General features: G+C 48.4%; 3 protein-coding genes across 4 annotated transcripts in view; 2 read left to right on the plus strand and 1 right to left on the minus strand.

The window, feature by feature from the left end:
- The first annotated feature begins 716 nt into the window (after window positions 1-716).
- Window positions 717-5,998, plus strand: ddx20 (DEAD (Asp-Glu-Ala-Asp) box polypeptide 20). The gene is made up of 11 exons (XM_076166713.1): window positions 717-954; window positions 1,672-1,766; window positions 2,111-2,279; window positions 2,369-2,483; window positions 2,690-2,832; window positions 3,019-3,157; window positions 3,279-3,337; window positions 3,437-3,519; window positions 3,609-3,714; window positions 4,441-4,542; window positions 4,658-5,998. Exons 1-11 carry the CDS (start codon window positions 759-761, stop codon window positions 5,854-5,856), a joined length of 2,406 nt encoding a protein of 801 aa, XP_076022828.1. The 5' UTR covers window positions 717-758; the 3' UTR covers window positions 5,857-5,998.
- A 148-nt stretch (window positions 5,999-6,146) lies between these two features.
- Window positions 6,147-8,488, plus strand: LOC143013177 (neuropeptides capa receptor-like). Its single transcript, XM_076166714.1, has 2 exons — window positions 6,147-7,330; window positions 7,697-8,488. Exons 1-2 carry the CDS (start codon window positions 6,377-6,379, stop codon window positions 7,850-7,852), a joined length of 1,110 nt encoding a protein of 369 aa, XP_076022829.1. The 5' UTR covers window positions 6,147-6,376; the 3' UTR covers window positions 7,853-8,488.
- A 1,569-nt stretch (window positions 8,489-10,057) lies between these two features.
- kcnd3 (potassium voltage-gated channel, Shal-related subfamily, member 3) overlaps window positions 10,058-13,307 on the minus strand; it is a 73,120-nt gene continuing 69,870 nt past the window's right edge. For both annotated transcript variants that reach the window (XM_076166716.1, XM_076166715.1), the window contains exons 5-8: window positions 12,728-12,760; window positions 12,510-12,602; window positions 12,065-12,330; window positions 10,058-10,824 (exon numbers count right to left, since the gene is read on the minus strand). In XM_076166716.1, coding sequence (XP_076022831.1) covers window positions 10,647-10,824; window positions 12,065-12,330; window positions 12,510-12,602; window positions 12,728-12,760 — 570 coding nt within the window. In that variant the 3' untranslated portion in view covers window positions 10,058-10,646. The remainder of the gene's footprint in view (window positions 10,825-12,064; window positions 12,331-12,509; window positions 12,603-12,727; window positions 12,761-13,307) is intronic.

Below are 13,307 nucleotides of genomic sequence, written 5' to 3' on the forward strand. Positions count from 1 at the left end.
ACAATAATTCTTTCTTAATATCCTGTAAGACGGCACTTTCCTTGATTACCATGTTTACAGCTGCCCCTGGGTAATGAAGGAGTGCCATGCATTCACTAACACACTGGGAGTTTTACGATCACAGAGGCAAATCATTATCTATCAATAAACAACATGCTTTTAGGCATGCAATTGTAATTCCAGAAAGCATTGTATGGATGTTTGCACCAGAACCTATAACTGTGCCTTCATAACCGAAAATGTCAACTGTAAAAATGGACATTACTCATCAGCACAGAGCTCCAACATTCCCTGTGGGTGCAATAATGATAACATATACATTCTAGAGAAAGCGATGTTAAAGGAGATAAAAGGCACAAATAATTGTGATAGCATTTAATTTTATTTCAAATTTATTACAGGCTAAATTAGTTTTCTTTAAGCAATTTCATCACCGCTAGTCACACTAAAATTACTTGAATTGAGTAAAAATATTCCTTCAAAATCCCTTCAAAAGTATTATTCTTATTGCAAATATCAAAAGTAAAGATTATAATTTGTGAGTAATATCTTCATCTCAAAAATAACTGCAGTCATCAGGTGAATGTGAACCTTTGAAAATATAGGCGGGTTAAAAATACAAAGCGGATCAAAACATGTAATTCTCCCTCCTGGCCATTAGACGGCGGTAATCAGCTGAGACAAACAGACCTGCAAGCAGCGCCTCTTCTCTTTATTTCATCTGCGTTGGTTTGTACCCGGTAGACACTCGGATCAACATGTCAGCCTCTGTACCCAGGGCTGCTCACGACATAGAGAGCCGAAAGCGGAGTGACGATGTGCTTCTGTCGGAGGGGATCAACTTCAGCTCGCTGCTGCTCTCCCCGGCAGTACTGGACGGACTGTCCGCCGCGGGCTTCCACAAACCGTCACCCATCCAGCTCAAAGCCATACCGCTGGGCCGCTGTGGACTCGGTGGGTAGAAACAGACACGCGCGCACACACACACGTACATTCTTTCTCTTTCTTATGTATATTTGCGTTTATTTACATTTATGTATATTTATGTTTGTCCGCTTCAACTGCGTTCGTTTCTTCCTTTTTCTTCATGGCTAAACGATGTGAACATTCAGCGTTACTTTCTTTCCAGACAACGCGGCGGTTCACCCACATGTCTGTTGCGCAGAAGTAAACAACACTATTAAATACTCATAGTGAACACATGTGTAGGATGTACATGTAGGGTTGGGGTGGCGTAGTGTAAAATGTATAGAATTCGAGAAAGAAGCACATGTCACCCGCTAGCGATTGACCAATCACGTCGTTGTTGTCGAGTTTCGGGTGGGAAACGAATAACGCGGAGCTCCAGCGATATATTAAGGGGTTGAACCAATTCAGCACAAACTGTAACACTAACCCCAACACCTGTTTTAACCTTCATCCTTTACCACATATGAAAAATCTTTAATTATAAGACAATTTACCTCATGATGAAGTGATGTCAGCTTTGGCAGAGTTATTGACAGCTCACAGTTGATCAGTTAACCCTTGTACAGTGCAAGAGTTTAGGTACAGGTGCATGAATCCCGTTCAGTCAATTGTGATATGAAAGAGTTTGCATATGTAATGACGAAAAGCCGCAGTTAGTGGATAAATTTCATCCCCAGTGAACGTCTCCTCCTGTTGTTTCAGATCTGATAGTACAAGCCAAGTCTGGCACAGGGAAGACGTGTGTGTTCTGCACTATTGCACTGGACTCTCTGGTCCTGGAGAATGCTGCAACTCAGGTAAGCTAGTTTGATTCAAACAGAATATCAAGACATTCCAGGGGCTTTGATGTATTTTGTAATTATGCCAAAACAAATTCTATGTACTCCTCAGCCATGGCAGAGGTATGACGTTTTGAGCATGAGTAACTGGAGAAGAGTCTAATTTTCAAAGGTATAATGAAGGAGAAGGCATTGATTAAGTGGTGGTCCTTCTCCTGGCTGCTCTGTAATCTTATTAGCAGCAAGCTCTTTACTACCAGCAAATACCTGATGCCTGTCTGTTTCTAATCTCCTCCCAATTAAATAGAAGTGCTTGTTGTTGACATCTGTCTGTCTTCACCCCCTCTTCCTTTCTGCTGCAGGTTCTAGTCCTGGCTCCCACGCGTGAGATCGCCGTGCAGATCCACTCGGTGGTGATGGCTATAGGCTGCGCCATGGAGGGCCTGGAGTCCCACGTCTTCATAGGGGGCCGGCCGGTGAGCCAGGACAAACTGCAGCTGAGGAAATGCCACGTAGCGGTGGGCTCGCCTGGTTAGTGATGTGATTATGAACACGCATACGCACACCTCCATGCTGTTTATTGTGAGTTGTAAACACACCTCCTGGATGTGCGCACACAGGTCGCATCAAGCAGCTTATCGAGCTGGGCATGCTGTCCACGGCCAGCATCAGGCTGTTTGTCCTGGACGAGGCAGACAAGCTGCTGGAGGAGGGCAGCTTCCAGGATCAGATCAAGTAAGATGGACACACACACACACATCTGTTTTCATCCATATTTTATAAGTGACACGATGTGGCAGCAGGCTGGTGTGGTGATTCCAGATCATTCAGTCAGGGAGTGAAGCCTTTCAGACGCAGGCTGTGCTAATGAAATGTCACTTGTGCCCACAGCAAATCATTAAATATCTCATTTCTCTCCCCTTTTTTCCTCTTTGCTGCAGCTGGATCTTCTCTTCTCTGCCAGCGAACAAACAGATGCTTGCGCTGTCTGCCACCTACCCAGAATCCCTTGCTCAGCACCTGACGCGCTACATGAGAGAGCCCACGTTTGTCAGACTCAATCCCAAAGACATGGGACTCAAAGGTAAACACTCACGCCCTCTTTATCGCTTTTAAAAAGGCTTTAAAACGGTTACAAAAACACGGATCAATGATGTCATGGAGTGTCGCGTAATCGCATTTATAAATATTGTATCTTGGGACAATTTGAAGGACGGAGATGGCGAGAACACAACCATAGTGTACGTCTCTCATTTGTCACCTCCATCAGGTTTGACGCAGTACTACAAGCTGGTGAAGTCCCACGCTCTGGCCCACAAGATTTTCGAGGAGAAAGTGCAGCACTTACTGGAGCTGTTCAGCAAATTACCGTTCAACCAAGCCCTGGTGTTCTCCAACCTACACACACGGTAACGCTCCAGTATCTGTTCGATATTTCACAAAGCTGATATTTGATTTCATGTACAATCGGAGCGTCTGGAAGCCTGGACTAGTAGGAAGTTAACTGGATGTCTTCACTTCTGTCCACAGGGCTCAGCACCTGGCAGACATCCTCTCCTCCAAAGGCTTACCTGCCGCTTGTATTTCAGGTGAGGAGGGTCTTTGTTGACATTTGGCAGGTTTTGGGTTGGATGGTTGCGATCCCTTTGGCAGTTGATGTCATTGGATGTTGCTGTGACCCCGTGCAGGCGGCCTGAGTCAGGATCAGAGGCTGGAGGCCATGTCCAAGCTGAAGCAGTACAAGTGCAGAGTGCTCATCTCCACTGACCTGGTGAGAGGCACACACCCACCCACCCACACACACCACGCATCACGCCACGTTGTCCGTCGTGTTTCAGTTTGTCCTTTCTTCTCCTTCAGACTTCCAGGGGCATCGACGCGGAGAAGGTGAACCTGGTGATCAACCTGGACGTGCCTCAGGACTGGGAGACCTACATGCACCGAATCGGACGGGCCGGGCGTTTCGGTTAGTCTTCTTCCCTATTGTCACAATATTGACTCAATTAGATACGGGGCCTAATTCCACTCTGACCTCTTCACCCTTCATGGTGGGTAAGGGAGGCAGTAGTGGAGTGGGTAGAGCTTCCGCTTGGGAACGGTTGCCGGTTCGAGTCCCTGCCGAGGTGCCCCTGAGCAAGGCACCGAACCCTCAATTGCTCCCCCCTCTGCGAAGGGTGGTAATGTAATGTAAGTCGCTTTGGATAAAAGCATCTGCCAAATGATTGTAATGTAATGTAATGGTGTGTGTGTCACTCACCTGCACTGATTTGACTGCTTGTACTTTCAACACACACACACACAGCGACGGCTCGCATCTACAGCCTTTGATTTCGCTGTAGATTAGCTGATTTGTAGGACCATGGGAGTATTACCGCCGGCTCTCTGACTGCATTAAACACCATTCAGAAGATTAACTGGAGTCCCTGGAGTGCGAGCGGGTTTGACCGAGCCGAGGAAGGTCAATAGGTTCTTAATCATCTGCATTTAATTAGAATTTGCTGGACTTACTCGTGTGTTTTCTGGGAAGCGGTACATGATTGAATCTCGCTTTGACCGGTGCAATTGTGTTCCTTCCACCCTCTATCCTCAGATGTACAGCTCCCACACACACGCACACATACACGCACACACACCCTCATTTCCCCCTCCTTGCTTTCAATGGCTTTTCATCAGGACTGCATTTTGTTCGTAGGCACTCAGGGGCTGGCGGTGACCTACTGTTGCCATGGTGAGGAGGAGAACAAGATGATGGCAATCGCTCAAAAGTGCGGCCTGAGTTTGTCTGCATTGCCAAGTGAGTGGTGTCTGGAGCATTGTTTTTGGCTTGTTAGTAGTGTTTGGTTATTAAATAAATGTGGCCGTGTCATCCTGCTCATATGGAGTCGTCTGAACGCCTTCTTTCTTCTTAGCCACCATAGAGCCCGGGATGATGGAGGAGGCCTGCGACTGGGACGTCTGCTCCCAGGCCGCCACCCCCACCTCCCAATCCGAACTCTTCCCCCGGACGGAAAAGAAGAGGCGTCCCAAGGCTGAAGCCCCGGCTGTCGTCTCCGCCAGGGACCAGGAACCCAATCCTGCTTACGTAGAGGATACCAAACCAAGGAAGCAAGGGAAGACGCGGCAAACACCAAGGCTGGAGACACACAGTGAAGAGACTCCAAAAAGACCATTCCCCCCGATGGCTCCTCTCCTCCCCAAGGAGACTCCGGCCACTCCAGATGCTGCCGCAGCAGCTCGGACTCGAAGAGAGATGCAAGAGGCTCTGCCCAAGATCCCTCCTCTTACCGCCTTTAAGAACCTCACACCAACACTTATGACCTTTGAGGAGGCAGAGTTGGACTTTCAGAACTTTATGACCAAAGGCTTGGGGAGATCCGTGGAGATCATCAGGCAGTTTGGAAGTCAAGAGCAGGGCGGACACTGCGAATCCATCATGCTCGAGGAGGACGGATCTCAAAGCGCTCCACGAGTCTGCGAACCTCGGGACGCAGACCGTGCACGTCCCAGGTCAAAATCCGATTCTTCAAGCTCCCGCTCCGACATGGAGGAAAGCCAGCCGGAGGCGACGGTTGAAAGGATGCAGGAGACGACAGGAGACGAATACAGATCGCCCAACACCAAAGCTAGGCAGGCGTCCCCTGTGGAGAAAGTTAAGGCAGGTCCAGAAGCTCTGCATTCGTCTGTGCCCAGAACTTACCGCACCCGTTCTCCGTCACACCGGGAGAACAGAGAGCGTTCAGCAGGCTTTAACTGGAGCGGGCAGGCCCCCAGAAATGAACGCACCGGGGAGAAGAAACAAGATACCGGGAAGCCGAGCGGGAAGGTTTCAGGGATGACGAGGGAAGCGCAAGCGAGGGAAAGAGATGAAGAATACAAAGAAGAGGAGGAGGAGGAGGAGGAGGAGGAAGACGACGGAGAACAATATGAAGAGGATGATGGGAGCAGTGAGACGTACTGGAGGGACCACTACAGAGCTTGGAGTAATTACTATGCTTCCATGTCCCCCGTTCAGCAGGATGGTTACCATGGATACTACAGCCTAGCCCACAACTGGATGGCAGCTTATCGTATGAACACCGTCTACATGGAAGAACTCCTGAAGAACTGACTTGTTTACATGTGACAGAGGAGAGAAGTGTTGCATATTGTCTTGTAAAAACTTTAAAATCAAAGTTTGCTGACAGCAGATCGATGCACTTGTATGTTACTTTTCCAATAAATGATCTCCAATTCAGATGGAAACTTGTGTATCATGGTTACTTCATAGCTAAGATCAGGATATTTTCTTCTGTTTGAACTAATTAGTGGATTTAAAGCAACAACAAGTGGCCTTTCAGCTCCCTAATGATCCACAGGGTGAAGGTGAAGAAAGGGGGGCGGGGGCTCACTGTGCAGTACGTCACCTCAGCTGGACACATCAAGGTCAGCCAACTCCACATCCTCCTGATTAGGGCCTAATCAACCAGCCCCATTCGGCCCAATCAATGCTGGCAGGAGCCAAGCGCCCTTGGATACATTCAGTTCAACCAATCGGGTCTCCTGACGCTCGAAACCATCTGTAGCATTTATGTCGTTTGATTTCATCCATTGAGGGCTTCAGTCCCGTGGGGGTGCCGGGGGGCTGAGTCATGGACACGCACAGTCTGTGGAACGACACGAACTCGCCCGGTGAGCTCCTCCACGCAGACACCATGTTTCTCCTGTTCAACTGCGTGGTCTTGACTTTCACCTTCGTCTTGGGCTTACCGGGGAACCTGCTGGTGTGTTGGATCGTGTTCAGAAACAAAAGTTTGCAGACTTGCAACAACGCGCTTCTGTTCAATCTGGCCGCCGGCGACCTGCTGAAATGCTCGGTGGACACGCCGCTGCTGCTCTTCTCCTTCCTGCGCTCCTGGAGGGACAGCCGGATGTCCTCCGCGCCGCTCTGCGCCCTGCAGCAGTTCACCTACGCGCTCTGCAGCTGCGTCCAGCTGCTCACGCTGGTCAGCATCAGCGTGGAGCGCTACCAAGCCATCGCCTTCCCTTTCCACACCGAGGGGAGGAAGACCAGGATCCGCCTCTGGCTTCTCTCCATCTGGGCATGTGGCCTCGTCCTCGGCGCGGTCTCGTTGACTCTGCCCGATGAGGCTCTGTTCTACATGCTCTGCCGCCAGCATGTCCGGGGGCAACATCCCGGGTACGTGGATCCGTTCGGCACTTACGTGCTGGTGCCGGTGTGGTGTGTGTCTCTGACCGTCATAGTCATTCACTACGTTCGGATATTCAAAGTTGTGAGGGAGCACCGGAAGAAAGTGTTCGACCGCGGGATCCAGCTGAGGTCGACGGCGGCTGGGAGCGGCTGGTGCTGGCATAGTGTGCGCGTCTCCGCCATCCTGGTAAGGGAGGCCGGTGCAACTCCGATGCGACCGCCGGAGATCGTGGGCGCGGTGTGTCTGCTGACCCCCGGCGCCAAGGAGCGGGGCAAGAAGCAGATGGAGGGGAAGGTGGCGCAGCGCTTTGGGTACATCATCATCGCGTTCACGCTCCTCTGGGTGCCCATGGTGATTACCCTGCTCATCAACGCCATCTCCGATACTGACAAGGTAAGTGTTGGGAAAGTTTGGGTTAAGACTTCAAAGCTCCATTATGGATGATTAAACTATACATTAAGACCAAAACAGAACTTTTCCTGGATAGTTGACTTTGGGAAAATTAGGAATGTCATCTATTAGAGTGTTTAGTTAAGACATGCTAAAAGTGTTAGTGATGTTTTGTCCACATGCACAGATAAGCAGAGTAACATCTCAGTATAATACAACCCAACAAACCACCGTTACCAGCTGCAGCCTCAGACCAGTTCAAATCTATTATTGGAAGGATGTCTCACTGGACTGCATTATATTACACCCATGTACCTATTAAACTTCAGTCCAGGCACACCCCTTTGTGTCTCTCCCGTGTCTCCACAGCTACGGTTGGACCTGGAGACGTCAGCGATGGTGCTGACCTGCATGCAGGCTGCAGTGGATCCTCTCATCTACACCGTGGTCACCAGACAGTTTCGCTCGGAATTCAGCAAGATCATCTCCTCCATCCCAGGATGTCCACTAAAACTGAGGGTGTGAGGGTTAAGACCTGGGTCACAAGAATAAACCAACACCACTTTGATTACAAACACACACACACACACACATTTCAGTGTGAAGAACAGAACCCACAGGTTTTTCTTTTGTGGCAGATATAGATGTTTTTATCAGGCGTTTCACAGTCGGGACACAAGACAAGGTCATAAATAATATCCAACACCTGACAAGATACGCACAGCAGTAGTCTCAACAACGACAGGTGGCATAGGAGGGCAAAGCAAGGAGTGAGAGAGAGAGGAGAGGAGAGGAGAGGGGGAACCGAGCTGAGGAGAGAAGACAAAGCAGAGTACATGACAGAGAGAGAGAGAGAGCGAGCGACACACACACAATCACAGACCTCTGCTTCTGCTGCCTGTAAATAAAAAAGCAATCATTTGTCACTGAGCGGAAAGATGCTTACAGAATTGGCTGAACTGTTTCATTCAAAGTGCAGATGACGCACAAAAACCCATCTTGAAGCAGGAAATTAACCTTTTGTTTGTGACTGAATAAAGACAAATACAGAGGACGTCCCCTCTGCCTCTACCTGTCTTACCCCTAGATTGTAGTTTTTGATAGATTCTATGCTGCGAATATGGAGTAGATGTCGTTACCTGTTTTTAAAAATACACTGAGAAAGCTCTGCCTGTATGTGCTTTGTCTTCTTTTTATTCCAGGTACATTTGCACACCGTTTGACTTTACGCGCTAATCTAACTGGATCTAGAGGCAGTTGTCGTCACGGTACTAAATTACCAGCAAAATAGTACTAGGTCACTACTTAGTATCTGAGGTAAAACGCTTGGCTGTTTCAAAACTCAGCGCAATATCTTCCACGTTCTTTTGGGTTCTACTGCACGACAGCGGAGTGTAACAGAGCACAGGGCCCTGCAGGGATCCAATGTCATGCATGTGTTTCAATCTGTTAACATGATATGTCAATTCAGAAAGATGCCACAACACCGCTGAGCTGAGTTAACATCTGATCAATGCTAGTATTGCTTTTCCAAAAAAATACCATCTGACACCAATATAATGCAGACATACTGGTGCATCTCTACTACTATATTTTCTATATACTGTGTGTGCTCTCTATGTATCACAATTCTGTCTCTATGGAGCTCAAACTGCTCCTCCCTGGCAGTTCCATATGTGACCGGCGGGCTGGGATGAAGGCCCGCCTGTGATCTGTGGGTGATTCCTCCTCCAGCTCCCTCCGCGCGTCTCTGCGGTCGCCATTGCAAACACACTTCCCTGCTTCAAGTTCCCCAGAAGATCAAGTAAAGAAAGGAAAAACTCATCATCATCTGAAACACCGAGGAGGACAAAAAGTACAAACATCAAGTTTTTTTTCCTAAACCACATAGAGTTCACATACATACTCAACAACTTTGAGAAAGAATGCCCGCTGAGTTTTAGGGGGGAAGAAGAAACGTCGACAACTATAAAGACTACTGAAAGCATACTGTTGTTCACACAGGAGGTCGGGATACAACGGGACAACAACAAGAGAGAGAGCGAGAGCCAAAGATAGAGAGAGAGAGAGAGAGAGAGAAAGAGAAAGAGAGAGGACAGCTTCACTGGGTTCTGCCAAACGTTGATCAAATATTACAAAATATTCTATTAACAATATTCACAAAGACCCCCGGCTCAGGACAAATCTGTGTCAGAAATTCTCAGCAAAAATGCGCCTTGTGCTTTTTAATAAACTGTGACGGTCGGAACTCCAAATGTCCTTTTTTTATCTTCTCTTTTTTTTGTTTTCTCCCTTGAAGAGTTTTGAGTTATCTGAGGTCTGCTGGGCTGCTGGGGGGGGGAGGAAAAACGAAAAAAATAAAAGAATAAAGTGGCCGTTTCCTCCAGGAGAACAGGCACATATACAGTGTTGTGTAAAAGGCTTTTGCCAGCTGAGAATTTTGGACAGAAATGTGTACATTGAACCGTTCAGAGAGGCAGCTAGTCAAATATACCATATACTGAGCCATAGAGACTTCCAGAAGAATCGAAACACAAGATTTCAATCAGCCAAGACAGACAGACAGACACACACAGGCGCACACTCACACCTCCTCTCCACAACTAAACACTTCCGCTATCTAGGAAAAAGTCACATACATCCATTCACAAATATGAAACTCACTGGTAACGCCAACACACTCACACACCAGGCACACACACACACACACACACCTGTTAGTCCACTCAAGTGGACTAATATGGGACCAATATGGGACCTGAAGAGGAACGGTGGCAGATTGATCGATCAATACAAAGCCACACCAGCGTGACACCAACCAAAAGAATCGAATCGGTGGAAAAATATTTTTGGAAAATGTGACTCTTTTACTTTCTTTCCCATTTACGTTCTCCTTCAATTTCCGGCTTGAAAGACCTCAAGAGTCCAACTGAAGCTGAAATCATACAAAGGTGCTTTGTGCACAGTGACGCACGCACAGTTACTCTGGGAGCTCCTCTCTGACACACACACACACACACACACCTCTTCACCTTAATCGACGCACTTCCCATTCTGTCTGCTTGCACACCCACACATACACACACAAACAACAACCACACGCATGAATATACTGTATCTAAAAGCCATCCTTCTCCGTCTGTACAGGGAGTCCATGTCATTACAGTACATGACCAGCAGAGGTCAGGCTCCGACCAGGCTAGACTAGGACTCAAGACACTCCTCCTCCGTCCTCCCCCAGTCCTCCTCTGTCCCTCAGTCTGTCCCACTGAGTCTTTTGTCTGTCTTTCCGTGCGGCCCGTGCCCTGCACTCCGGTCCTCACAGGGCAGACACCTTCACCACATTCTGGTGGGGGGGAGCGGCGGCGGGCAGATGAGCGTCGCCCTCGGGTGTGGTCACCGGCGGCGTGGGGATGCTTATGATCGCCGTGGTGATCTGGCTGCTCTGGCAGTTTAGGGGCGCCGTCTCGTCCACGCGCATGTTCAGGCTGGAGCGGCTGCAGGGTGAGGAGGGAGGGAGGAGGAGAGGGAGAGAGAGGATCAGGGTCTGTGGACAGGTGAAGGAGAAGAAGAAGCTCTACTCTTCCTCTGCTGCAAAAACACAGTTTGGTCATTCCGTCTCATTGGTGTTGTTTTGGACCATCGCCCCTCTTGGCTGTAATAATATCGTACTCGCCCAACTTAATTGCTCGGATCTCAAGCGGTGGCAGGAGTCCAGAGTGCACAGAGGGCAAAGAACACAAGCAGTAATGTGATTACAGGGGTTGTAAACAAACCCACCGTTTAACCACGCGGTCAACGGCTATTACATCCTGCAGACGAACATCAAGGCTAAACTTTGACCTCGTTGCGAGTGGATACAACATTTTTCGAAGCATTTCCGAGTTATTATAAATCACACAATTTGAGCATTTATATAATCATTGTAAATCACTCATTACACTTTCAGTATGCAGCAAGTTTGATTTCAAGTTTGAAATCAAAGCCCCGAGGCCAACAAAGCTATAGGAAGCTTCTGTATGTATATATCTCATATATGTAGGCTGGTTTTTATGATATCTGCATCACAGCCCGATGTATCACAGAGACGCCATTCACTGTGATATTAATGGTAAGGGGAGAGGATTGTTTATGGCCTTTAAAACTCATGAGAGGAGGGAGCAGTAACTCAAGCTGTCGGCCTTAACAGACCACAATGCAAAGCAAAGCAACTGCCTGATAGAATTGTTTTTACTGGATAGGTGATGTTGAAGCTGAGTCTCAGTCTCACTAACACGAAGAAAGCAGCCAGGCAGAGAAATGATCTGTGTTTCGACGCTTCCCCTTCCAATTTGATGGTGTATTGATGCCTTGGCAGCACTGATTATAAACCTTTAGGCTCTAAAGCTCAATCAAGTTTTCCGTTTCAGCAAGTTGATTATTAAACTAGACTAGAATGATGACAACCCTTTTTCAACGTTTCTTCGCTTTGGTTGTTAAACACGCGATGAGGCTATCTTTGGTCTTTTCAACACAAACACAGTAGAAATAAAAATAGAAACAAACCAAAACATATTTGTCTTCACATTATTTACGCTTTGCAAAAATGTCACACTGAGATTTAGGATTGTCCCCCCCCCACCCCCCGTGAGGCACAGTGAGGATAAATATCACAGCCAAGCAACAATTTTTAGCTTTGTAGCAAACTTGAAGATGAATTTTTCCATTTTAATTCCAGCGATTGGCCGTCAGCCTCACCTTGTGCTGAGGGGCTGGATGTGGATGGTGCTGAGCTCCTGCAGGCCGTGGTGGTGGTGCACGTGCGTGTGCGTCAGGGGGCGCATGTGTGCGGCAGCGGCGCTGGCGTTGGCTAGAGGCGTGTGATGCTTCTTGCTGCGGCGGGTGCAGCAGGTGCCCGTCACACCGTCCTGGCTGGAGAGGGAGGGGCTCCGAGACGGGTAGTTCTGCAAACCCTCATCCAGGTAGCTCTGCTGGTAGTACTGCTCGTCAACAAACTCGTGGTTCTGTGGGAGGCGGGAGAACGGGAAGAGAGCAGAGGGTTTGCGGACAGAAATGTGAGAACGAGTCTGCAGTTTGACGTCTTTAGGGAACATAAATGACTTTGTAGAATGTATAGAAGTGCATCTTAATCCTGCTAAGACAGGGAAGATTACGAGACTCTGGAGACTGAATATGTACTCACGGTGGTTTTCTCAAGACAGTGCAGCAGGTGGTGGTGCTGACTCTCCAGTAAGGAGGTCGCCTTGCTTAACTGCTGCTCCTCCTCGGTGCTACTCTGTAATCGCACACACACACACAGGCAGAGAGAGAGAGTTTGTGCCATGCAACGCTTTCCTTTAATCCTCTAATCAGATGTGGTGGTGGTGGTGGTGGTGTGGTAGCCGGCAGCTGCCTCAGTACCTGATCTGAAAGGTTCATCTTGTACGGAAGATGCTTCCGGGTGGAGACGGGGGGGGGGAGGAGACAAAAGCAGAAAGACAGGCAAGAGTTTTACTAGTGATCACAATTCACCACTGAGAACAGAACAGCTGTGGCAGGGTCGCAGTCGTGCCAGTCAGACACAGCCGGCATTACCATTCTGACCCTGGGAGTCTACCAAGATCTGTGGAGCCGCCGCATTGATCTGCTGTGGAAGGGAGACTTCTAGCACAACCCACCCCTAATGGATATACGTGTATTCTGCGTATGTATATATAAAATTCATATTCATGCAAAAATATCTGTCCTGACATTTCGCCTCCGTCTCTATTATTGCACACTGGCTACAGGCGACTCCTTAATGACTTGTTTTCATTGTTTTTTCTTATTTTCTTGCCGGAGCCTGTTTGTGTGTGTGTGTGTGTTTGTGTGTGTGTGTGTGTGTGTGTGTATATATTTGTATGTCTGCTTCTGCGTGACCGAGTGGGTGCTATTTCCAGTCCTGTGTTGGCTTGGATACAAAGCTCATTCTGAGCAGTGGGGAGGTGAGTCAGACTGGAGT

This window comes from Genypterus blacodes, unplaced genomic scaffold, assembly GCF_046128005.1.
Source record: "Genypterus blacodes isolate CSIRO-AG114 ecotype Tasmania unplaced genomic scaffold, CSIRO-AGI_Gbla_v1 ptg000156l_1, whole genome shotgun sequence".
Taxonomy (NCBI): Eukaryota; Metazoa; Chordata; class Actinopteri; order Ophidiiformes; family Ophidiidae; genus Genypterus; species Genypterus blacodes.